The 27,350-nt window shown below is 38.1% G+C and overlaps 1 protein-coding gene and 1 long non-coding RNA gene across 4 annotated transcripts; one reads left to right on the top strand and one right to left on the bottom strand.

Moving 5' to 3' along the window:
* Positions 1-383: 383 nt before the first annotated feature.
* On the top strand, positions 384-1,221 carry LOC146485892 (uncharacterized). The gene is made up of 2 exons (XR_014862551.1): positions 384-499; positions 894-1,221. It is a non-coding gene; the product is annotated as an uncharacterized LOC146485892 (long non-coding RNA).
* On the bottom strand, positions 1,070-27,226 carry LOC146485893 (cytosolic 10-formyltetrahydrofolate dehydrogenase-like). 3 transcript variants are annotated; one of them, XM_085102876.1, is made up of 28 exons: positions 26,924-27,226; positions 23,372-23,417; positions 20,487-20,905; positions 17,771-17,936; positions 17,073-17,177; positions 16,381-16,437; positions 15,784-15,816; positions 15,439-15,576; positions 14,589-14,717; positions 13,669-13,757; positions 13,067-13,135; positions 12,537-12,609; positions 11,918-12,037; positions 11,444-11,506; positions 11,252-11,316; positions 10,130-10,280; positions 9,563-9,633; positions 7,349-7,454; positions 6,739-6,826; positions 6,330-6,423; positions 5,815-5,914; positions 5,102-5,200; positions 4,415-4,488; positions 4,188-4,279; positions 3,562-3,667; positions 2,554-2,635; positions 1,836-1,953; positions 1,070-1,268 (listed from the first exon to the last, which is right to left on the bottom strand). In XM_085102876.1, exons 3-28 carry the CDS (start codon positions 20,855-20,857, stop codon positions 1,213-1,215), a joined length of 2,715 nt encoding a protein of 904 aa, XP_084959002.1. In that variant the 5' UTR covers positions 20,858-20,905; positions 23,372-23,417; positions 26,924-27,226; the 3' UTR covers positions 1,070-1,212. The 3 variants fall into 3 exon arrangements, with proteins under 3 accessions (XP_084959002.1, XP_084959003.1, XP_084959001.1); XM_085102877.1 differs by lacking the exons at positions 23,372-23,417; positions 26,924-27,226 and adding an exon at positions 22,015-22,120; XM_085102875.1 differs by lacking the exons at positions 23,372-23,417; positions 26,924-27,226 and having other exon boundaries at positions 20,487-21,071.
* Positions 27,227-27,350: the final 124 nt, after the last annotated feature.

Consider the following 27,350-nt stretch of genomic DNA (forward strand, 5'->3'; position numbering starts at 1 on the left):
GGAATAGCAACAAATGACAGGTTTGATCAACCATAAATTTCTAGATCCAAACATGAATCTCTACATACATTATATTTAACGACTGCTTGCAGTCTGCATTATATACTACTGATCAGGTTAACGCCTTTAGTAAAAGGCCTTAGTGGTGCAGTTAAGATGCAAGATTCAGATGAAACTATGGGGAGACAGTTTACCTTTTACTACAAAGACTTACGATAAAGGCTTAAAATGCTGAAAAACATGAATTACCACACAACCACACAAACATGCAATGCTATTTAGTACATAATCCCCTTTGGGAGACTAGGATAACATCTGAAAGGTGTCTGGAAAATCAAAAGTTGGCCAAGTGAGAAGCTTAAGGACAGTTGTGAAATTTGAGGAAAATCATTCAGCTAACGACATTAGACATCTCTCATATACCAACAAGCAAGAAAGGAGTTAATTTGTTTATAACCCTCCAATTAATTTCTGAAATGCCTGTGTTCTATTAAGGACGGTGCCTACTAATCGCGAGGTATTTTTGTGCGGCTTATGGCTATGCAGGGAAAGCAGATCTTAACAAGGGCTATTGGAATCCAGAAAGAAAATTGGGGGTAACCACGCATTTTCCCGAGATAATTAAGCAATAATATCTCTAAAAAGCGCCAAAATATAAAGCAATGTATGGGATTTTTTCCCTAAATTGAAGCTTAATTATCTCTGAAAAATGCATGGTTACCCCAAATTTTCTTTTGAGATACCAAAAGCATTTGCTAAGTTCTGCTTTTTCCGTATAGTTTTAAACCGCGCAAAAATATCCCTGTATTAGTAGGCACCACCCATAGGAAATCCGAGTATCTCGCGATGCGCAGAACGTATGCGCAGTAACAATAGTAGGCACCGTCCTTAAGGCAAAAACAAAACAGCCAGTGATGGTTACAGTATGATTGCCAGCAAATAAATGGAAGTAGACTGGTTTACTTGATTTTCAAGTTCAGTGTAATATTTAGATTGAAACATCACTATCAACAGTAAACACCTAAAAATCATAGTTTCTTTCTATGTTTTTTTCTTTTCTCTTCCCTAATAACCGGCGTTCAATTTTGAACCATGTGACATGTTTGGTCCAAAGAGAGCATGCAGAAATTTATTGGTGGGTTAATTATAATGAGAGTCAACACATACACTTGACAATATTTTCCACTTGTGTAACAACGTAAAAATATGATTTTAGTATTCGACAGTCACAACTTTAGTCTTGAGGTATTCATTGAGAGCTTCTTCCCCTAAAGGATAAAAAACAATTACATTAATATTAACTACATGTATGTAACTATCTTCACCCTTCATTGCTAAGCATTCAAATTTTTAAACTAATGCCAGCGACACACTTGGCAATTTTATACGCCAATCGCAGCGAATTTGATCGCAAGCAATTTTCGCAACTGGTTGATGTGGACACACCTGGCGATTTTTTTCACCGATTGAGGCGATGTGGCAGTTTTGAAAACTCATGTGATAAAATCGCCCAACCTGATGGGTTGGCGATTCGCAGCAATAAATGTAGAAAATCGCAGGAATGGGCACACTTGGTGAATGCCGGCGAATTTAATTGCCGGTATCTGACATGCCAGATATCAGCGATTTTATATGCCGATCATGGCGATCAGCGAAATCGCAATCGCTGCACCGGGCACACCTGGCAATTTTCACTGTTTCGCAGCAATCGGCGTATAAAATCGCTAGGTGCGCCGCCGGCTTTACTGACTACACCAAAGAAGAGAACTAATGCTTCATATAGCAGTACCAGTGTGTCCACTTTCTGCTAGATCTCTCAAGACAGAATAACTTACCCAAATCTTTTCCAAACCCAGACTGCTTGAAGCCTCCAAAAGGAGCCGCAACGTCAGTCTTGTTGTAGGTGTTCACGAAACAGGTCCCAGCATCTAAAGCATCAGCCACACGGAGAGCCTGGACAAAACAGAAATGTAAATGAAAATACACAAATAAAATGAAAATTAAAGAAACACAAAATGGTTTTTAAATTCCCACAAGTTACTTATACTTCAGCCAAGTCAACAAACAGAAATAACGAAGTTGCCAGACTGGACTACTCGATACATGGACTTTGAGAAAGTCTTCTAATTTTGGCATACAGTAATTGTTGGCTTGCATCATATTATTATACTGTAGTTGGTGGTATATTATGTATCTGTGTGAAGATTAAGTTTTGGCAGCAACTTAACATTGCACAGGCAATACCTTCAGCTACCAGGCTAAACTACTCAATACATGGACTTTGAGAAAGTCTTCTAATTTTGGCATTAATTGTTGGCTTGCATAATATTATTGTACTGTAGTTGGTCATATAATTTATTATATATCTGTGTGAAGGTTAAGTGTTGGCAGCAACTTTACATTGCACAGACAATACCTTCAGCTACAAGGCTAAATATTAATTTTGTTAATGAAGTGCAGTATGAATTACAAACAACTGACTAAAGAAAGCAAAACAGCTGGCTGACAGCAAATCCTAAGAGGCTCACTAAGATACTTAGTAATAAAACTAACCTTGCTCAAATCCTTTGTAAAAACACCAGATGCAAGACCATACTCAGTAGCATTAGCACTCCTCAAAACACCCTCAATGTCACTGAAAAAAAAATAATTTGTGGTTATCACAAAATTATTATACACATATACATTCAGCATGCAAAGAAAAGCTTGTCCGCTAGCCTGGGGGGAGGGGATTGTCCTGTCGGGCTAGTGGATTTTTATCTTTCACTTGCCCGACAGGCAAGTGAAAATTTTCGGGAAAAGTTTTGAGGAAATTAATTGTGCTCATAAGGATTTTTTTGGGCTAGTGAAAATGACTTTCAGGCTGGGACATCCTCGCTACAAGGCAAACTGGAAAACTGAATTTCTTTGCACCCTGTACATGTAAGTGATAATTTCAAATGTCATACACTCTTTTCACAGAATTGAATTTACATGACATCAACCTATCTTACAGCTAACATACTATTAATGCTACACTGTGACACACACAGAAAGAATCAAGGCTGAAGCAGAATTCAAGGGTAACTGCAAGATGGGGTCTTTAAAGATCAGTTAACATTAACCTAGTGAGTAGGATTAAAAGTTAACCAAGGTTGTTACAGTTTGAAAGCAGTTAAAGTATTTGTGAGTCAAGCAAGAACTTCCAGAATGAACAAGTAAATCTGAGAACTACCACAACAGCTTATATTCATTCAAAGGGCTTTTTTAGCAGCTGAGGACAATTTTTGGGGAGAACTTATTTTTAGGAGAGAAAAGCGGGGGAGGGAGGGGGGAATGGCAAAAGAAATAAACTAACAGATCAAAACAGCTACCCCCAACAATCCATGGGCTTACATGTAAAGTGCAAAGAACTCCTTTTCGGAAATATTTTCGTGTCTACAGGTGATTTGGGGGTCTTATATTTTGAAGGGAGGCTTACAATCTGAACTTCACAGTGTCATTGAAATTCTGGTTGGTATGAGAAATTTTTCTAAGTGGTCCCAATTTTGTACATGGGCAGTAAACATACACTGCACTTACCCATCCTCAAATTTGGAAACGATCATGATTGGGCCAAATGATTCCTCTGTGGCCAAAAATGTTCCATCCTGTACTTCAGTGAACACAGTAGGCTCAAAAAAGAAACCTATGAGATTAATGAGCAAGCAAGTAAGTATTGTTTATATTTACTAACCAAAATTATTAAAAATATGCCACTCCTTAATACCCCATTTCTGAGTAACCTCAAAAAGCCTCTATCAATATTATTGAAGCAAGAAAAAATATTCAATTGGAAATAATGTGGTTTATTTACACCCAAATAGGATCGTATTTTCACACACGAAGTTGTACATGAAGCGTTGCTTTGAAAAAAAGGCCAAACGCTATCAGTTTATGGCCTCTAGCTTTGGGTTTCATCATCTTATTTCCTTACCACAAGACTTGTGTGGTTTGTTAGCATACAAATGTTCGTGACAAACAAAGTGGCAGCGCAAAAGACAAAATTAAGTATTTTTCTACTCAAAGTTGACAACAACCTTTATGCCGCTCGCAAGTTTCAGCTTCTAAAAAAGTTTATAATGTTATCTCTTAGGGTTGGAAGCAAAGTTTAGTTTAAAAAAATTGGAGGGAAATCTTATATTTGTAAGGTTCAAAGTGTGACCTACCTGGTCTGTCAAGCTGCTTGCCACCATAAACTAACTTGGCTCCCTCTGCGACTCCTTTGTTAACAAACTCAAGAAGGGAATCAAGATGGGCTCTGGAATGTGAGAAACACAGGAAACCAAGTGATAATTATGCTTAGTTGAAAATGGAACAGAGGATACAATTTGTGGATATAATAACATCTAATATCTTGTTAACATATAAATAATGGTTCATGTCGGTGACTTACTTGTGATTCTGAGGTCCATGATCTGTGGAGCGATCAAGAGGATCTCCAATTTTCAACTTTTTAATCTCTTCAACCTAACATAAACCAAAATGACCAAAATAGTTGACCATGCATTGCAGATGTCATTAAATTATGCAATTTTTTAAAATTTAATACAAAGCCACTTAATAATTACATGCACATCAAGATCCTTTTTTTCACTTGCAAACTAAAAAACAACAGCCTAGACCTGGTGATTCACATGCAATGAAAAATAAGTTGTTTTGTATCACAAGGTCCCCAAACCATTAAAAGTAAGGGGAGGAAGGAATTAGTAATGGTAAATAAGTGTAATAATGGTAATGTCTTTATATACGGTACATATCATAGTCTCATGGTGGTTTACAATTCATCTATGAGGTGAGAATGGACATCAGCATGTAAACGCACCACTGGTACCCATTATCAGTCCATATTTTGATCTCAACCAACCCACGCATGAATGTGAAAGACAAATGAAATCAGAGATAGAGATAGACCACCACACTGGGGACTATGTCTCCCACCCTTTTCGAACAGTGTGTACCCATGCCATGTGGGTTCTTTACGAGGTGGAATCCAGTTTACTCTTGCTCGCTCGACTGTTGAAACGATTATCCTACTGACAGTCCCAGATTCAAACCTCCTCAAAAGATGCATAAGACTTACCACTCTGTGCACAAATTCGTCATGAATTGAGGCCTCGACAAAAAGTCTACCAGCAGCTATACAGTTTTCTCCTTTGTTAAACATACACGCCATCATTCCCTGTTTACATACAAATAAAACAAGCAAACCAATAAACGAGCCACTTTCTAAATTGTTCTCAATAATGTTCAGCATTTCCTAAAGAGCTTCCAAAAACTATTGACCTCTGCATCTCACTCGGAAAGCTTTGCTATAGGGTACACTGTGCATGTATCAACTTACCAGATGCAACATACATTTACTGAGGCAAAAAACATGCAGTGGCTACACTAAAAGGTGGCGACCAGCAGATTTTATCATTTATTTCACGTGATAATCTGACTGATCTTTTATGGCAGTGAAACCACGTTAGTGATTAATCTTGTTTAGCTTCTTATTCTCAAATGCTCAATGACTCTCATGCATTATCAAAGAGTTTATACAAGAGCCTGGAAACAAGACTCCACTGTGCATGCACTTCTCTATTTTTAGTGAGTGAAAATGCAGAGTGTTCAGAGCGTTTAGCAGTCCAAAACTAGTGGATACCGTTATTGTCAAGTGCTCTAGAGCAGTAATTCAGTGTTTACTGTAGTGGTATTCAATTGCCGCACTAATAAGCAATGAGCACAATAATGATAATTATGACAAGTGTGAATATCCATAAATAAAATAAAGACAAGTACTGATGCACTGACCTGTCTGACAGCCCTGTCCATGTCGCAGTCATGGAAGATAATCAGTGGAGATTTGCCACCCAGCTCAAGAGAACACTTCTTTAGGTTGCTGACAGCACAACTGGAAAGGAAAGAATGTAGGAACATTATGATGTTGTTGTTGTTGTTGTACAACATGGAAAAAGTACGAGTGAGCGAAATTGGCTTTATTTTTCACTGAGAAAGCATGCGCATTACATCTGACATTATTTTTGTTTGTACTCTTATAGACCATAGCCATGAGCCAATCAGCATGGGGGAATTTTGACAGTTATTGTAAAATATTTTTAGTCCCCCCTCTCCTCCCAGCCATCTTATCTTCCTCCACATTAAAGACACTGACTTACACTGTACCTTCACCCTCCCCTGCTCCCAAAAGGAAATTTAGCCTTTAACCTTGAGCACTATAAAATATCACAAGAAACCAAAATGTCAACCACTGAGGTTTAACCATCAGTAAAATTGTTTTTCAATTCATGACAACCCATATTAATTACCTTTCCATAATCGACTTGCCAGTTTCTGTTGATCCAGTAAAACCAAGTTTTCTCACATCAGGATGAGTGCAAATGCTGTTACCCACAATAGATCCTAGATAAACGAGCAAAGCATTTAATCTCCCATTTAACTAATAAAGTGTAGAGTCACCTTGTGGAGTCTTTGATTGTAGAACTTTAACATAAAGTGTAGTACAGAGATGGAATCAGGGACAAGATTCACAAAGGTCTCCCAAGTTAGGATGTATCATCTAGTAGGTATTGTTTCTCAACAACAAGTGTATTGTTCAGAAACAATGCTTAGGTTCACACCGAGTGCTGGCAACACCGTGTATTATTTTAAGTAAACAAATCCAGTGAATATGGACACAGTCTATAGGAAGTGCAGTCTACAAAGGAGAATGCTTACCTGATCCTGGCAAGATGTTGATAACACCCTTAGGAAATCCAGCTTTAGCAGCAAGCTCAGCAAACTTCAGTGCTGTGAGTGGCGTCACCTAGGAACAGAACAGAAACAGATCAGTATCAATTTTGTCCTTTAAACTGCAGTAGTGATCAGCAACCAATTCTCTGTACAAAATTCATACATGAACAAACAAACAGGCCACAAGAACAAAGAGACTGATCATCACTGATTATGTTCAAACTTCTTCATACTCGTACCACATAAGCAATATGTGAAGACCAGTAGGGAGAATTGGTATGCTGGTATTTGGAGTTGAAAGGTTGATTGGGAGTGGGATTAAAGGGTGAATGGGGCATTGTGGAGGAGACCCCTTTTTCCCCTTTTATAGCAAAAGTATGACTGATGTAATAAGGATGTTACCTGGACAGTTTGAGGCTTGGATCAGACAGTGTGAAAGAAAGGCTATTTAGCAGTACTTTTGAGATGCACTGCTTATTTTTCAATTCTTTCCCTGTGACAATTCTAGAGAATCAAACGTTTTTATTCAAATCAATAACCTTCCATGGGGTAGCTACAAGTATGGATAATTTATGCAACTGCATGTGCAGTGTACCTGGGCTGGTTTAAGCACCACAGTGTTGCCAGCAGCCAAAAGAGGAGAAATTTTCCACGCTAACATCATCAGTGGATAGTTCCAAGGGACAATCAGACCACACACACTGCAAATAGGGAATAAAAACTTCATTCATTCACCCCCAAGCTAGAAACATTTTTTTAACGATTAACTCATTCTTAAAATGGTTTTATTACTGGCATTTCTCTGATCAGCCAATGATCAACAAAAGGAGAAAATTAATTGCCTTCAGTTGCTTTTTTATTACCAAAGTCATTAACTCATGACGACATCATGTGCAAGTAACCTATGGGACTTAAAGGGGCAGTATCATGGGGGTTTTGACCTTTTTTGTTAAAAAATGGTGAAATAAGACCTTCACTTTGCTACAAAATAATTCCAGAACAACAAGAGGAGAGAAATCAACTCAATTCTTGACAGGAACAACTCGTACTCTGCTCTAGTGCATTTTGGAAACAAAAATGCGAGAACTTGAAAAACATTAGCCTAACATTTTTCAAGTTTCAATCCATACCGGCCTACTCTGTCTCTTTACAGAGGCACTAATCGACAGTTTTTTTGTGCTGGGGTGATAATTTATAACAAAACTAGACAATTCTTTTTTGTTTCTGTTGTCAGACAAACGTTTTTGGGTTTTGAAATGACATCAAATTTTCGTGATACTTCCCCTTCAACTAAAAGGCTAACTAAAGCTAAATTCCACTCTGGCCACCAGCTGATTTCCTTCATAACTGAAGAAATTAATGACATTCACAGCTCTTACATTCCAATGGTTGTCTGCATAACTTCCTTTTTATCAGAGGACAACTATCACTTAGTTGACATGAGTGGAGAAGGAAGAACAACCACAAAACAAAGTCGCACACTTCTTGATTTTCAAATCAAATGAACAAAATAATATTTTACATGAAAGTATAACCCAGTACCAACAACTTTTTTTACATGCAGTCCAGTCAGCACTAATACGAAACAAAAAGTGCACTGATTTGCCCCAATGTACAAATGAAACTTCACTGTACCTTTTTGAACGTTAATACTTCCTTTTTATCAAGGCAAAGCTGCCGTGAGTGGTGAAGGAAGTGCAACCACATACCTAAGCATGTTTTGTCATGTCATCAACAGATGGCAACCATTCAGGTTCTACTGAGTGATGATGATTTGTCTTGAGATCAAAAATGTAGATCTTCAACTACAACCTTCAAAAGCAAGGGGGAAAGGGCAACAAAGTCAGAGGTGAGGATGTTGCAGTGCTGAGTTCAGTGACACTAGAAGCAAAGCTTTAACATCAGTTTCCACACAGTTACCAAGAGTTCAAAAATTCCTTTTGTATGCAATGTGCTAGTCCATTGCAAGTAACTGGTTCCCTTTGCTAGTAGCATTTTTTTTTACATACCTGTGATTAGCTATGTACATATGTTGTAGTTTCAAATGAATTTCAGCTTAAAATGATTTGAACCTGTAGTTCGGATTTTTATTCTCCTTTGTCTCCTAGGTTTACTTATCATATTTTGGAAACAAAGAAAGTAAAATTCAAACTAGGTTGAAGTCATTTTAACCTGAAATTTATTTTAAACTACAACACATACATGTACACGTTGTTGTAACATGGTTGAATCACTCCCCACCCCTTTCCACTCCCAGTCACCTTTCTATGTGTTACTGGTACATGTATGTTTACACCTAATCCCGAAAATCAAACAAGATTGACCAGGGAGAGAGAGGGTGGATGAGTTCTGAACTTGAAAAATATCTAACAATTAGAGAGTGCCTCATTCATGACTTCTCACAGTCTTTATGCCACACACAATCCCAACCCTGTAACTCTAATACAGTGGAGCCCTGATTTTACGATCGTCGATCTAACAATATTCCCGATTTAATGATCAACACTCTGTGTCCTGGCAAAAGTTACTTATAAATCGGGAGTTCGTTTACAACGATATCCCAATTAAACGATATGATTTTGCCGTCCCCTTGCCACATTGTAAAATCAAGGTCCCACTGTACTATGATCATAAGGCCAAATTTAGGGCCACTCGGTAGAAGCCACTGAAATTCCCATTTATTTATTTTTACTTTTTATTAAATTGGAATTGTATGCCTTTTTATATTGCAAAAATTCAGACAGTCTACATGTACATTAGTACGAGTACATGCAGAAGTTTATGTCACTATTCCCAAAGTAATACATACCCAATAGGCACGCGTTTGGTGTATGACAAGTTTCTGTTTGGTTTGGCATTATTGATTGGAATGGTAAGTCCCTACAGAGAAGACAATATAAAACATCGTTAGTACCACCTTTATTGAGCTGAACAAAACTCCTGAATAGCCTAGAGCTAAATTATGCCTCAAAATTCTAACTGCAACACACTGTACTTCAAGGTTTTCTACACAAAGATTTAATATTTTGGTTTGGTTTTGCTAGTGTGCACAAAATTGCAGTTTTGTCCAGAAAGTCTTGGAGGTAAATCAGAATTCAATATCTCAAAAAATGGGCCTTGAGATCAGGCTGTCACAAGCCAAGCTAAATCTTTTTTAATCCTTAGGTCAATTTAACCTAATGTCATGTAAAATTTTGTTTGCAATTTTTAAGTCTATGTACAGGTTAAAGCTCCTTAACAACACTTTTCAGTAGTACTGTTCAATTACTGAGTGGAATACTACAAGATTTGTCAGATGACATAGTTTGGCACAGTACAGAGCTAGAAAAAAGTTATGAGGGATGAATGACGAGAAGCTACTAGCAGGATAGTTTACCTGAATCTTGTCTGCCCATCCAGCAAAGTAACGCAGTGTGTCAATAGACATACCAATGTGAGTCTTGAGTGCAAGAGTGTACACTGCACCAGAGTCAAGAGATTCTATTGTGGCTAGCTCCTCCTTGTGTTCTTCCATGAGGTTAGCCAATCTTAACGAAAAAAAGTAAAAAATATGTTAAATCCTTCCCATAATCATATCATTTTCTACCGGTATCCTCTTGTGTACTGAACTCATTGCAGCACATCAAATTCACAAAATGTTCTACAAATCTGTTTAACGTTCTCCTAATTACATTGTTTTCTGATCGCCCCAAAACCATGCTCTCCCTATTCTCTCTCTTACACAAGCTATTAATAATTATTCTCCCCAATTTCAACGATCGATCACATGCACTAATTTTGTGCAATAAGTTACCAATAACCAGGGATTTCGTTTCAAGCCGGACGCAATGTCCGGTTGTTTGACATGTAACATCCAGTAGCTCACACACAGTTCACACAGTACTTCACACACCAAATAATAATTTTTTAAGTGTGACATCGGTTTGTTTTGCATTCATTAATTTATCAAATATAGAGTTGACTATTTTGCTCACTTATGTAACGCATACAATAAGAAAAAAAGAGATAATTCCTAGGTGATGTATGATAAAATTGTTATTCATCATTCCCCATCCCATTTTTGAATGCCTTAAAAGACCTTCCTGGTTAACCAATTCCGGTCCAGGGAATGAGGAAATTGTATTTTAGAGAGTCCAATTTTAAAAATTTCCCGGGGTAGCATGTCCCCGGACCCCCTAGAAGTTCATGCCTCTGGCACTCAACATTTGCACCTTTGGTGCTGAAGTCGGAAGTCCACCCGTTTAACCTCTGAATCCTGATGACGTGTACAAATGGCAGGTCCAGTTTCTGATGTAAACAAACCCTACAGTATCACAACTTCTGGTCACTTACTGAGTTGCAAGCAATTAAGCTCATGCGGCTCCAAAAACCTTACAGCTACATTGTAGATACCTCTCCCAAGTTTATCTACTGGCGATGAACTTACTTGAAACCTCATTACATGTATAAGCAATACACGTAACTAAATAAATGAACAGTCTAGATACTCAGCACTCACTTGTACATGAGGTGTCCACGATCTCTGGCATTCATTGTTCCCCAAGGCCCATTATAGAAGGCTTCCTGAAACAACAAAGTTCATCTTTTGAGCCATTGCTACTTCATGTCTAGACTCACATAAAACCATGATATGATTCTTGGTTACCATATTCCTTTTCTATAAAAAGATAAAACACATAGAAGTAGCAACCTTTGCAGCAGCGACTGCAGTATCCACATCTTCCTTTGAGGCAAAAGCAACTTTAGTGATAACCTGTAGGGGAACACGACAAAAATTAATTATAATAATCACCAAACAAGCTCAAAAGCAATATGATCATAGTTATCATGAATATAGATTCAAAGAATGATAATTATGCAGTCCACAATTAAGTTTTAAACTGAAAAGCACGATTTGTTTCACAGGTAGAAATCATAAGTTGGGAGGAAAAGGAAAAAGAAACTGTCAGCAAAATATGAATCAAAATAAGGAAATTGATTAAATTAATAATTTATTAACATGATCCAATAAACGTTTTTCACTAAAAACATGATATTATGATCATAGTTATTATAATAACAACAACTTGATGGTTTGGTAGAATGGTAAAATGATCGACAAATTTTGTACAAAATAATTATATTGCAGTAGTTAGGGTCACTGAATTTAAAATGTATCTCTTACTGAGCCATCAGCGGGACTGATGCAATCAAATGTCTTTCCATTGGAAGAGTCCACAAATTCACCATTAATGAACAGCTGAGTGGGTATGTGCACTGTCATGTGATTCACCTCCACGTCAAACTACAAAGAACAAGAGTCAGATCGTTTCCAGACTCAATTAGTTGCCCTAATAAATTTTTCATTGTTACTGCTATCAACTCTGAAATAGTCTTGAAAGAAAGATTATTTAATAGTGATAATAGAGATGTGCAATCTCGTACCCAGAGTCTTCAGTCTCTTTGGCCAGTGGTTTGTTGCCAGGAGAGACTCTGGGGAACTGGAATTTTATTACCGCAGGATTTCTGGCGGTAAAACAATGCAAACTGTTGCAGGGCAGCCAATCAAAAAATTTAAATTTTTTTTAGTTCTTTAGAGTCTCTACTGGCAACCACCCGCTGACCAAAAAGCCCGAGGACTCTGGGTACGAGATTGACAGATGTGTGGCTTGCTAAATTGTAGTTTTTGTCAGTAGAACACCTATTTTTGTCAGGAAATCTCAAAATAGCCGTGGCCAGTGAAAGGGTTAAGTGGTTGTTAGAAAGATTTGACTTTATATTCACATGCAGATGCAAATACTTACAGTGTCACAACTGAATTCTTCCAGTCCTCCTCCACGAGATCTCAGGACAGAGAGGCGAACAAAATCCCCATATCTGAAACAGCAGTACGTGTAAATAAAATAGCATGGGACAATCTTTACCAGGGCTGTGTTTGCCCTTCTTGTTGGGACTGTAACTTTCTGACAGTAGTGGAAGCTGTAACTAACAAATGACCATGAAAGCAGTCTTTGAGCAAAGAATTTGGCCTGAAATATTTAACCAAGAAGGATTAGGAGTCGACAGCTTTCCTACCTTTCAGGAAGAGGTTAAGCAATAGTGTCAAACCATCACTATGTACAATAACATGTGCATGCTACCAGAGCTACTTAAAAGTTACATGCTTTGGCTGTTAAAAGTTACATGTTCTAGTCAAAAAATAGGTGTGTTGCTTTCCTGGACATCCTGAACCAATAGGCTCCAGTAACCAGTCTTCATAGGAAAGTGTAGTTTCTGGTACTACAAAGTTGCAGATCTTTTGCAGCCACTGACCAGTGTGAGAACAAAACAATACCTTGTATTCATGTAAATTTCCTCAGCCTCTAGCACTATGGAACATGTTTCTTTCACCTCTTCCACAAGTCTGAAGATAAATTAATGAAGCATCATTAATTATAAATTAATGTACATCTGTACGTACAGGTTGGAAGTCTCTATAAAGTTAAGTGAAGTCAACTACAGACGAGATTATGGAGACGAACCACCGGTTTAATAAATGTCAGCCATTACAAGATTAGCGAGCACATGCGAGCACATCCGGGATGTAGGCATAACTTCAGATACTACGCAAGTCCAAACTTGATGTGTCATGTGTGATACGCGTGACAATATCGTTACAGTCTTCTTTGTAATCTTTGGTATAATAATAATCATTCAAGTGACATTTCAAGAAAACCACCTTCCCTCCTCTGAAAAAATTGGGGTAACCTGCACCGTTTGCAACATCTCACATTGTTGGTCAAGAGAACAAAAGAACAATCAACAAAACAATACAACTAGACACAAAAAACAATGCAGCTGTAGGTTATATGGGTGCAGTGAAAATAGAGCACAGAAAAGTTGCAGGCCTACTGAAAATTTCTGGTAGAATGAATATGTTATGTGGTTGTACAATACCTGGTAACATCCATGGATCCAGCCCCAGCTTTGAAGAAGTCTGTATCCTCAAGTATATCTGGGTTTGCTAAAATTCCAGCCCATATTTCCTACACAACAAAAGTGCAGCAATAATGTCAACCTGGTTATTTAAAATTTATTTCAGTATACTTTGCTAATAAGCAATAAAAATAACACAATTTGTGAAAACAGAGCTCTGTGATATCATGGATGCCTGTTGTGGGGAATTCCAAGGGAATACACCAATAAGTGACTTGTCTTCTAACAAACAACTCAATGCACAGCAAACAAAACTTAGCGAGTGAAGACAAGGTACAACCATGAACTCTGTGTTTTTGAGGATTCAATAACAGGAAAAAACTTGTAATGAAAATTGTGGCAGGTACAGGGTATATGTATGCAGCAGGGTTTTCATTCATTTTTGTGGTGGGAAGGTTCTTAATGTGGAATAGATGGGCACCTCATATTGATTTGTCTCGCTTTGACTGGCTTTAAATCTCGGCAAAGGCAGGTACCATGTTCAGAGAAAATGGGTGCTAGTATCCCTGATAAATGTAGGACAACAATAGTGACATTTGCTGTTAGTGTAGGATGGCAACGGTGACATTTGCTACTCTGGTTTAGCCTTTGATAATAAATTGAAAAAAAATTGTAAAAGGTGAATCAAGCACCCAGTGCAGACAGGAGGGTCCCTTGCTTCATCATAAATAAAGATAAAAATCAACCAGGAAGTGCCACTAAAATGCAGACAATAAACCATCAGGGGCAAAATCACTTGCAAGTGCATTCTTTAAGGTGGCATCAACACTCTACATAGAAGGATGCAAGGCAACAAGGCAACACTGCAGCCCTCCTTGGAAAACTTCTAGACTCTGTACAGATACAGCAAGGGCTGAAAATGTACAGGCATCAATACTTACCCTCAGTTTAGCTTCCATGGCCTTCTCTTCTTCACTGAGTTCAATAGCTTCAGCAGCTTCTTCCAACTGACCAAACTTGGCTGCCTGGATCATGCGACCATCCTCAAGCTGTAACGTCTTCACCGCCAACTAATAATGAAGAAGAAGACTAATTAGTCAATATATTAAAGACTTTCTTGTCCAAGAAAACAACACAGAAATGAAGAAACCAACCTACAGTACCATGCAAATGTAAGTTGAGAGTCACTTGAAGCTCGAATTTCGCAACTCGATCCTTGATCCTCAACACTGAAAGCTTAAATTGAGGATCGATTTTCGAGTCAAGTGCATCAAATATCAAGTCAAGCACTTCGAGTTTCAAGACAAGAAAACAAAATTTAAGGGCTTTTCACATGATTGGATTTTCACACGTCTTATCGGAAAGTCCACAGTTTCACTTCGTTTTACAGTAACCAACTTTCACTTGTTAACATGACTCTGTTGTGACAACTTACTGCAACAACCTCAATAGACAGTCTCTGTAAAATCGTAAATTTTCTCGTTTATAGTCTGCTATTGTTGAGTTGAGTAATATAATTATAAAACGGCGTCTTCTAAAAGAAGCATGAAAGCAAACATGATAGGACTCAATGTTTACAGTTTAACATGTATCGCCCTTTGGACTGCGTTTGTAAAACACAACACATCATAACACAAGGCGGGACTGACTTTGATACTGTAGCTGCAAACCAAAGTCCCTCCGATCTTCCGATCGAAAGTCCGATGTGCTAACCAATACACCCCAGCATCTCCACACTACACATACAGCTGTGGTAGCTAATTAATTAAATTTGAAGCAACAGTGGCTTACCATCTTTCCATCAGTACCAGTCAACGTCATGCCATCCTTATGGACAATAGCTGGGGTTTCAAGGCCTTCAATTGTTACTGGGGTACCCTGTGGAGGTTTGTCACCAGGTACGAGTTTTGAACCATAGAATGTCACTTGCTGCAAACAAAAGAAAAAGATTTTGGGTGACAAAGTAAGAAAATAAAATCCAGTTAAAACAATAATTTTAGGTTTGGAAAACAAATTTTAACTAGCTTTCAGGATCTAAAAAATTTAAAGTGTTACAAGCTTTTGATTCCTTCCGGGAATCTTTTTCAAGTAGAATCTATAATTTCAAGTATTTTCTCATATAATTTTAGAATTTACCTGACCATCAATCATGGCCCAAGCTCCTGGAAGCTGCAAAATAAAAACAGAAAAATTAATAACATCTTTGAGTTCTATTGAAGAATGGTTAATTATCAAAAGAACTTTTATTAGAAGCCAGGCTGAATCACAGAGCATGTCAGATTGACTTCTGTGTATCAATAATTATTGCTACTTGCGATAATTGTGTTGCTAACAGCCGGCTACTGTGAATTTCGCTGTCTGAAAGTGATCTTATCACCAGCTAAAATTTCAACAGAACACACATACTTGAGGCTAATATTGAAGGCACCCAGTCCAAAAGAGTCTGCTGGGGTTTTTCTTAAGGCCGATTAAGACGGTACAACTTTTGCTTAAAGTACGACTGTCACATGCAATTTTTAGAGTGCGTGCTGCTCGCATCATGCAAAAAATCGCACACAACTCTCATCTTTCAACATTGCCTACGACATTTTTTGTGATGTACATGACAGTTGTAAGCGAGTTGTAGGTTTGATTTACACAAAACAATTTGTGTAGTAGGCCTGTTGTAAGTTTGTTGCGCGAGACAAAGTCATACGGTGTAAATCGCCCTTTAGCTTCATCCCTGCCACTTACCTTGTCATTTCCACGAATGAAGTTATGAAGTGCCTCAGCTGATTGAGCAAAATTGATCTGGGGGGAAGAAAAAATAAATAATTAAATATATTGCATTGTATTGTATTGTATTGTATTGTATTGATTGCAAACAAGTTTAAATATCACATTTCTCTTTCTCTCATTCTATCAATTAAAGTTACAGTGCAATGAACTTGACAGGGGCCACCCAACATTGATCAGCCAATTACAGGTCACGTTTACAACAACGAATTAAGTAGACCTGGCTTTGGTAGTTTGTAAACCAACCAAAAACAACAACATTTCTTTAAATTTCAAAGTGTCGGTTTTTTCAGTGGCCCTGGTTGAGTTTGTTGCACTGTAAATTGGGTTGAAATTGTCTTGACAGAAATTTCGTAAATGAAACTCTAACAATATTGATGACATTTAAGATAAGAATGACAGTAAGGATACTTGTAACCATTAATAAATTAATATTATCTAACAAGCTTAGGGTGTACATGTACCATGATTACATTGTACATGCCTCCACATGAAAACATGCATATTTCATTTGCAGAACACTCAAATTATTACTCTGAATAATGACCTTGACAAATCAGAAAAACGAAGTTTCAACACAGCCCATGGTTAGCAGAAAATGAGCCATTATGAGGGTTAGGACTAAATCCATGGTATTTAAAGTTACAAACCTTTGCTACTTCCTTCTTTTTCCAGATTTTATCATATGTTGCCCCTTCCTCTGGTTGGGGGATTTTTGGCGCCTTGCCATCACCAATCAGATCAACAGCTTCAACCTAAATGAAAAGAAGAAACTTTATGGTCATTGTAGCAAACAAGACTTGGGTTACAAAACCTAAAGACTAAACAGTACATGTAGACTAGTACAAAGAGAATAAAATTTATGCAAAATTCCTTGTGTATAAATTATGTAAGGGGTACTAAATACTCTCTTGAAAAATCTAGAACCTCACAAAATTTAGGCTCAGAATCTGGGATTTTGTAGACCAGGGGCGCTTTTCATCTAGCCACAATTTTCAGTTGGAAATTTTGCCGATTCTCTGTGTCAAATGGAAAGATTTTTTCCAAAGAAGAAGTGGTGAGGAGACCCACAAAAACTACAAAGCTTATGAATGCATGATTCAGCCTCCTCAATTAAACTAAGTTGACAACAAACAATTAAGTTAGTTACATTGGCGTAAGGACGTTAAATAGATTGGACTCTGTAAACTACATGTACAAGCTTTAACTTTATTGAGCCTTCAGTGGAAATGGAAACAAATACAGCTGTAGGTAGGTACTGTATGTACATGCCTTCACTTTTAAGGGAAAAGAGTGCTGTGCTGTGCTGTGAGTAAGCATTAATAGTAAGTATTTCCTAGAAACATACCATGCCCTTGATACCCTCAGGATACAGGAAGCGGTTGTACAGAGTATCCACTGTGTCATTTGGATCAATATCCACACTCTTTTGAAGCAGGATAGGCCCTGTATCCAGACCATCATCAGCCCAAAATACACTGAAACCTCCCTGTTTGTCACCTTCCATTAACGTCCTAAAACAAAATAAGTCACAGTGTTAACTAAAAGTGCTGTTACACTAGGCAATTTTTCTTGCAACTTGTCTCAAAGTTGCTAGTTGCACAAATCATTGTCCAGTGTAACATGCCCTGAATGAACATGTCTCGCAATCATTTTTTGTTGCTGCAATTGTTGCAAGAAGTAGAAGTCGGTTCTACTTCTCACAACAGCAACAGCAACAAAACTGTTGCAAAACATGTTCATTCCAGGGTATATTACACTAGGCAACGATTTTGGCAACTTGTGTCGCAATGGCGCATTATGAAATTGTGAGACAAGTTGCAAGAAAAATTGCCTAAGTGTAACAGCGCCTTAAACCATAATTATTATAACAGTCCTAGTTGTGAATAATAACATCCTAGTGAACTGATGACGGCAACAGCAGCAAACAAATTTAACGTAACATGGTTAAAAATTCCAACTGGCAGGAGGCAGACCAGCTGGCTATTTAGAAGAGCATCTGACGCACATGGTTATATTAATTTTGAAATCTTTAGAACTGCGCTACAGATATTAAAAAACTAACACTTTAATCTTCATCTTCTAGATCAAATGAATGCAACTTATAAAAGATCCTTATCTCAACAATTTTAATATGACACCACCAGTTTGATTTATTTATAAACCCTGTAAACAACACCAAAGTAAAGTAATGTTCCTAGAAGCTATATAAAATAAAATTTTCAATATTACTTTTATATGTGGGCTCAAAATTCAGAATTTCTGTGCATCACTTGAGTAAAGAAAAGGTTTTATTTCTTGATAAAAATCACTATAACTACCAAACTCAAGTTCAAACATTTAAATATCTTGGACCCAGTTGTTGAAAGCCTGATTAAGGCATTTCCCTAGGGTTTTAAGCTCGCACGCGGAGTGATAATGTAAGCTTTAGTAATGTGTGCACAAGCTGAGGCAAGCTCAAGTAAAGCAGCGAACAAGTCAACAATACACACTGCTCATTTCTTCAAAGATACAGTGTAACCAAGGTTGTAAATTTCATCCAATTAGTTCACACAAACAAATCCATTGCTCTAAAGTTCAGGCATGCTCAAATAGCGATCCTGGCAAATTCCTATTCTAAGATGTCATTATTGTCTGTGAAAAATTATGTAAATTTTCAACTGGATTTTCTCACGTTTCTTTCTGTGAAATTTCCTAAAAACTGGCACAGAGGTCTCAAATAATATGCTCCAGTTAGGGATCAATTTTCGAAAACATTTGACAAGAAAACTACAAATTTGTGAAAAAGCAAAGAATCTGCCTTTGTCACGCAGCCTTTTTTGCTCTTAAAAGATTTTCCTGGTGAGTTACTATCTGCTGTGAAAGTTTAAGAAAATTTCACCGAAGGAAATTGAAAAAAATTAAAATCAAAGTCTTATACATGCTGACAAACACCTGTGTTTGAGTAGTTTTAACTCAAGACCCAAAGGCAATGTTTTACCAGCGAGGGTTTAAGGACACCATTTTGTTCTTGATTATTACATTTTCGTAGATTTCAATGAATTGGTATAGAATTGAATGAACCTGGCTTTCAATGTGTAACAGAGCGCGCGCCATATTACAAGTGAATACCATATAGAGCTACCTTAACTAAATCCTGGGTTAGCATGAATTACCAATTGAAACAATAACGATTCTTTTTTTGTCCCTCAGTTTTCTTTACCATTTGCTTAAAATAAGCCAATAAAAAGCATGTTTACTTAAGCAAGAAAGCCTTGTAAACTTTTAATCGTGGATTAGCATTAATCGGCTTCCGAATAACCGGGCCCAAGAAATTGGCTGCAGGAAACATTTGACATTGCGGTTCACAAGCGATCAAATTTCATGTGTCGACAATGGCAGCGCAAAACAAGTAAACGCAACAAAATGGCGGAAACTCATTTACATAGTCACGTTTACAGTACATGTACCTTTTCACATAAATAAACAACTAGTTAAAATAACAATAACAGGTTTAGATAACTGTTAAGACTTTTCTTTGGCGCAGAAACAAGCTGAACAACTACTTTGTTGTCACGAAAAAAAGGCAGACTGAATCCTTCCGGGATCGTTGTGAACGAACGGAGATCGATCTTGAAAGAATCAGTGACCCAAAACGAAAACAAAAAATATTTTGATACCGGCCGGTCCTGCTCCGGCTTAGGACACATGGTCTTATCCCAGTTTGACTGGTTTGGTGACTGAAATTACCAACATTAAAATAACGTTAATTCAACCGGCGAGTCCGTGAATTATAATTATTTTCAATCCGCAAACAAATATTGAGCGCAAACTCTGGGTATAAAACACAGCAGAAGTGAAACAGAAATTCTAAATTGAATCGCTTTCAGTTTTCGTCCCTTATTTTGGTTTTTAAAACACTTGAGTGGATTCACCTTTCGTTGAAAGTGGGCTATTTAAATTGTCTTACAATAAGTACAAACACGTTATGAATGTAAATACGAAATTGGTATCCCGCAGAAACGAAACCTCGTGGTGCTGTTAATTTGTTAAAAACGTCGCGTGACAAAACAATTTCCACTTACCAGTTTATGGCCGAAGCGCCTCTGTGTCTTGGCAGTAAGGAAGGATGATAAATTATAGAGCCATGTTTAGGGAAGTCGATCACATTCATGGGTATAAATTGAGAGCAAAAAGGCATAACGTTTAACTCCGCACCGCAAGCTTTGTACGCGTTAACCACGTCCTCAATGGGTTCCCCCTTCGTTCTCCATCGTGGAAATTTGAAAACTTTTACGCCGTCCTGCTCTGCTCCTGTAGCTAAAATATCAGGCTTGCCTTTCACATCAGGAACAGTGAAGACTCCGACGATTTCGTGCCCTTTTGAACGAAGACTTTTGTAGACTTCCAAGCCAAACTGCGACTGACCGATCACGGCCACTTTCAACGAACCCATTGCGTTGGTAGTTGTATAGATGTTTCGTGCTCTTCTCGCTGCAGCTACCTGTACGAAACGAAAAGCAGAGAGCATCACTCGCTCGCTTTCACAACAATTTCACGACTAGCAAGTTCAATGGATGTGTGTTTCCCTTTTCCCCAAAACTGCGTGGAAAAATTGAGCGGAACTCGCAGTTGTGCGAAGCCGATAAAAACTTTGTTGTCGAAAAAACTAGTTGGTCGATAAAATCGAGCCAATCACAGACAGCTACGCGACGGAACCAGAAAGACTGGTTACACGACCAAGAGTGGGCGGTTTTGGGGGTGTGTGTTCAGTATTTACGTTTGATCTTTTGTTCGGCGAGACGAGTAAAACCCGACTTAATACTCACCATCGAAAGATTAATAAAGGTTCAGCTTTAAGCTAAACGCAAAACTTTGCGAATCTGCGAAGTAAGAAACACTAAACTGCAAATCTGCCCCTGAAAGACAGATAAAAATGATGTTCAAACGACGAACGTGATACGCACAAGACCGATATCGCCACAATCATCAGAAATATTTTTGATGGAGTTTCGTTTATCCCTTTCGTTACTTTTTTTTTCAAGTTAAACTCGTTGAACATTGATTGCGAGTATTTCAAGTACGGCCAAAAGAAACGACGTAAAACAAAAGGTTTTATAAGACACTGTTACACGGCAATTTTTCCTGCAACTTCTCTCGCAATTTTGTTGTGACATAAGTTGTTGCGTAGTGTAACATGCTCTGAAATTAATATGCCTCGCTCCTTTTTTATTGTTTTGTAGTTGCTGCAGAAGCCGTTGCACAAAGTAAAAGTCGGGTCTACTTTTTGTGCAATAGTGACTGTAACAAAAACATCGCAAGACATGTTCAACGATTCGTGTAACTTGTGTCGAAACGGCGCAACGAAATTGCCAGATAAGTTGCAAGACAAATTGCCTAGAGTAACAGTGTTTTACTTTCATGTAACAATATTTCGTGACGGAATCGAACAACCTTAGCTAACCCTCAGGTCAAGACGCTGTCCTGTCGTATCAACTGAGATTTTTCTGTGCCTCAGGAGACAAGGAAAGCGATCTTCTGCAAACTCAGTACCCTAAATTTTAGCAATATATCCGCAGCTTATTAAATAATTCAACTTCAGTATTCACTAACCTGTGTTATAACGCCACAAAAGCGCTATTTGTGACCTCGAAAGTCGCCTTCAAGAACTGAGGTCTCGGTTTATGAGGCAACTACATTTATTGTCTGACTCATTTGCGCCCAGACAGTCTAGTCTTTTGACAGTTTATGAGGATCACGCGACTTAAATTCAGCCAGTAGTAAGCCAAGGAGTCCAAAGTATTGCCTAATTTCTAATCAATATTCACCTTCTCGGATAGCCTTGCATAGACAAAAGCTAAAATGTGTGCATGGCAGTTTTGTATTCACAAAAATACATAAAATATCAGGTCTTTAATATTTTCACAATGGGAGCAATTTATGGCAAATTTTGTTGATCGTATAAAATAAATGTCTCCCATGTCACGCACATACAAAGTTTGACCGACAGCTACAAATCCCGGGAGGGGGGGAGAGGGGATACTTTGACTCACATTTAGGTGTGGGGGTGTTGCTGGGGGTTTAAAACCCCCAAAAACCTGCCTATCCTGCATAGGACAACTCTGATTGCTAAATACTGTAAACTGCCAAATAGAAGAAAGACCCTGGCTCACAGTTATTTACTGGTATGCAACTTAGGCTTGGATAGGACTCAAACCCATGACCTTTGCAATGCCATGACAGTGCTCTACCAACAAAGCTACCAAGCCAACTGGGAGCTGGTCATATCGTGAGCTCGTAATTGCTTTTTTAATAAGTTGTATAGATATGGGGACAAGAAAGGAGAATTTGCTCTTTAATATTAGGGGTTAAAAGTTAAGCACCCAGAGAAAAATCTCTCACAGCAAGGAAGCCAAAACCCAATAACAAATTTTATTCAAATATGCTGAAATCCAAAAATTCATCCCAGGCCAAATAGCTGGGTGGGAGGCAGCAGCTTTCACTTCTGCTGAGACCTGAGCCCTACCAGCTCCTCCCTGAAATCTGCTACTGATACTGATAACACAGAATCCCAGAGGAGGTACTCCCTACAATGGACTATACGGGGAGGTTCTGCCATTCAGGCTGGTGGTATACAAAAGGGGTCAGAATTTTAGGAGCTGAATTATAGAAAAGGGTAGGGAAACTGTCATTTACATGTAGGTATTTAAAAGGGCCTTTAAAAGTATCTCGGATCGGACAGACCCAACAAAAAAGATAGATTGTACTCTAGATAGATGTTGTAGGTATGAGAAAGGGGTACCATTTCCAAGTCTCCCCATATAAAAGTTTCTGAGTATCCCTTCCCCATCCCCCAAGAACATAGCATATAATCATGTGAACCTTTGGGGCAGAGTGAACCACTCTTTACATTTTGCACTTCACTGTTCACAGAGGGCAACTGTGTGTTAATGGTGCAAGAAAAGCTTACCTTGGGATTAACATCTTGAGATCAAACAGGAGACTGAAAAAAGCATCTGAAAACCAAATCCAAAGATCAGTACAACTACCATGAAAAGCAACTTCACACAACCTGTCTATTCAAAAAACAAAAATAAACTGGTGGGGGTGGGGGAGTTGGAATAGAAAGGAGAGTCTAGTAGAAAATGTTCAGAATTTTAAAGATTTTGGTCTTCCAGGCCTTATATGAGGGACCTTCTGATCAGAGTACGAGTTTAAGATTGAGTACAAGTACAACATTAAAATTTCAAAGCAGTCACATCCCCAGAGCTCTCACTCCTTAGTAAGTAAGTAAGTGAACTTTATTTAGACAGGGTGGCCCAATCAGCTACAGGGCTGTTATCCTGAGGGGCCCTGTATACACCTAGAATAATTATTATAATTATGGTATGAGAAAAAAATTACAATATATATGACTCAGACACTTTTGGGTTAAAATATCATAGCATAGAAAAAATAAATAAAAACATTTGCACACTAAAAAAAAAAATCTATGCAAAATCGTGTTTCATCATTAGTCACTTAAAAGCCTCCAAGGACGCTGCCCGTTTGTATGTTTCAGGTAACGAATAAACGAAACTGTGGTTTCTATTAAAATAATCAGAAAGATACTGGGGCACTAAATCATTAAGACATTTGAAGACTAAGAAAGATTTGTTCCTTTTCCTTACTACTGTTTATCAGCAGATAAGGAGACCCTAGACACAAGACTGGTGTGGCAAGAGGTTATCTAAACCACGCAAACTAGATTTCAAAAGGCATGCATGTACTCATTAAGCAATAGAGGACTTTTTCCGTGTTTACATAGCCTCATCTAAACACGAGGGGGGTTGGGAGAATTTGAGAAAGTTATGCAAACCCTCGACTGCGTCTCGGGTTTGCATAACTTTCGAGAATTCTCCCAACTCCCCGAGTGTTTAGATGAGGCTATGTAAACACGGGGAAAAAGTCCTCTATTGCTTTTATAAAATATTTCTAAGAAAAATAATTCGACAAATGAAGGGAAATTTTGTTTATTTATTTCTTGATTGAAATAGATGTTCTCAGTACACGCTCTGGACAATCATTTTTGCTACTAGCCAATGAAAACGCGCATCTGACAACACAGGAACCAATCAAAATTTGCGTTATAAAAGTCAAAATCAAGCAGAAATTTGTGGCAAACGTCAGCGAGCCCCGTGTGGATGACGGCGATTTCAGCTTTGAATTCTCGTAAATCTTACAGAAAAATACCGAACATTCGGTGAAAACTAGAAGAAATGTTCAAAATATACGATTCTGTAAGGAAAGAACTTCAAGATGAGGAGTTTATTTAAGCTGAAAATGAATGTCACTGTGCATGGTCGCTCTTGTAAGTTACGTGAACTTGCCCGATGTGGCAGCCTGAGATGGCTGAGAAGTCGAGTCGCTCATCGTGCCTTGTGAAGTTTTGCTGTTTAGGAATCATAGCACAAGCAGCGGATCCAGACTGTGAAGTTGTTGCTGGTAATAGTAATCGTAACAGTAGATTATTACGCTGAGAAAGTCTCAGAGAAAATAGATTTTATACAAATTTGACAGCCAAAACACGGCAAGCGGCCGTACAAAGTTTGATTTGAAACATTTATAGTCTGTAGCATATAGTTTTGTGTTCGTTTTCGTGTACATTTTCTGAATAAAGAATGTCTTTTAGGAAATTTTATTGTGGTACTCAGATGCAAAAATTACCTTCAAAAACGTTTACTGCGTATTTGCTGCATATTTTGTCGTCTTCACTTGAGGTCGTCTAGCGAGGCAGGCAAAGCGCTGTGGCTCTTCTTTCTTTTGCTTTTTTCCCCTTGGGTTCAGGGGGGGAGAGGAGATAGGCAAACCCCGATCAAAATTTTGGGAAATTTTTCACCATTTCCTTAACAGTTGTACTTGAAATTACTTTGCGAGTCTTGCGAAAGCTTTGAAATGTTTTCAAATTGTGCCGGGAGACACAGAAAGCGTGACGTCACAACCGTGTTTACATACTCTCATCTAAACACACCTATCGACCAATGAGAGCGCGCGTACTATCTCAAATATTTTATAATACTCAATCTCGTACTCATCATCAAATCTGAAGGTCCCTAACTTCATGAAGCCCAGTTTTCCTTAAGCTTCATCATTCATCATTTGGTCCTTTTCCCTTTAAGGGAAATGGGGCCTTAAGCTTCACTCTCTGAAAACTGTTTGCTGCTTTGAACAGGCAATGCCCACAGACTAAAATCTATAAATATGTTGATACCATAAATTACACAGAGTACCGCCATCCCCAACCTCTCCACAGGAGTAACAGGTATAGGGATTGACCTTTTCCCACACCAAGAAGCTCAAACCAAACTAAGATGAGTTGACTCAAGTTCTTCTAAGAGAGGTTAATTAAAGTGAGGGTCCCAATCACAAAACATGAGGCTGCCAGTTTTTTTGTGAAATCACGAATCACATATACATTCCAGGGCATTTCACAAGTCACACATTTCGATATATCTTGTGCTGGAAACTGATATTGCATGGTAAATATGACTTATTGTTACGTCACATACCATACATAACCCCTTTATCACCCGATGGTTGTGCCACCAAAGGACATATGGATATCACTTCTTTCCAAATTGCCCATAGCTTTTTTAAAAATCTACTTGCGAGTCCATTTGGCCACTAATCACAAGAGATTGTGTGCATGTTTACAAATATGCATGTTGATAAACTTTTGATGACTTTTTTGATGCACACACTAAAAAATCTACACTGTCTTAAATGTTGAATCCCCTCAAAGATTTGAGACAGGGATGGCATTTTTTATTGTTTACAAGACTGTATTAAGTACGATAAGTGTTAGTGTTATTAGTCATTAGTTATTAGACTGTATTACTTTTAATATTTAGTAATGTGCAGTTTCAGAAAATATCCATACTCCCCCCATGGAAGGTTTTTTTGTTTTGCACCCCCCTCCCCCATCCCCCAGGAAATTCCAGTTTATCTTCATACTTTGGCTCTAAAACTTTGAATTTTAAGACCTCCCTCCCCCTAGGAAATTCGAAGTTCTGATGACCTTCCATGGGGTGGGTATGGATTTTTTCTGGAACTGCACACTTGTAACACAGCCCCACAAACTATTCCTTTGAAACCAATTGTGTATAAATAAAAGGTATGACTTGCCACTCTGTGGGCCTATAATTTTTGAAGTTCACATGCAAAATTCTCCTTACTTCTTTATAACATTAATTTTTCTTCAAGCACCTTGGGAGACTTTGACAATAGATCAAAACCTTTTCTTTTTGATCTGATAATCATTTTCTTAATTCCCATAACGTGAAAAATTACTGATCACTGATGTTTCAAGGACAAAATGGATGTTGATCGTTCTACTGTAGGGGATACAGTTCTGTGTCGCGCCGCGATCAAGGTGCAATGTTCAAAAGGTTTTCGATTTCACCCAAAAGAACTTCATGAATGAATCCTGGATATCTAGGCATTACTGCAAAGAAATAAAGTAATGATCAAATGCTAACCTTACCTTTGAAGCTTTTAATCTCACAAAAACTTCCACAATATGAATCCATGACGTTCTTTACGTCGTTCCAAACGTAAGCTAAACATTTCAAACTGTACTTTTACCTCTCGCGGTGACCTCGTACGTTTCCGTAGCTCGATTTCCATGCTTCTAACGATTTCATCGTCTGAGCTTGATTTTCCTTTAAGGTGAACCCTGTGTAAAATCGATTAAATTTGCTATCTCTCGAAAGCACCTGCTCTACAAGACTCAAAGGCATACTTCTGCTCGAGATCACCGAAAAAACACCACCTCAGATCGCCTCACGCGCGGGATAGATTCACAGCCTCATCATGAAACCGGATGTGACAAAGTTGAGTAGTCACCAGTTCCCAGCTACTGGCGGCCGGGCGCTCTACTCGCGCTAGAAATGTTCGAAGGAAATAAGGAA

The sequence above is a fragment of the Pavona decussata genome, unplaced genomic scaffold (genome assembly GCF_977016875.1).
Source record: "Pavona decussata unplaced genomic scaffold, jaPavDecu1.1 SCAFFOLD_24, whole genome shotgun sequence".
NCBI lineage: Eukaryota > Metazoa > Cnidaria > Anthozoa > Scleractinia > Agariciidae > Pavona > Pavona decussata.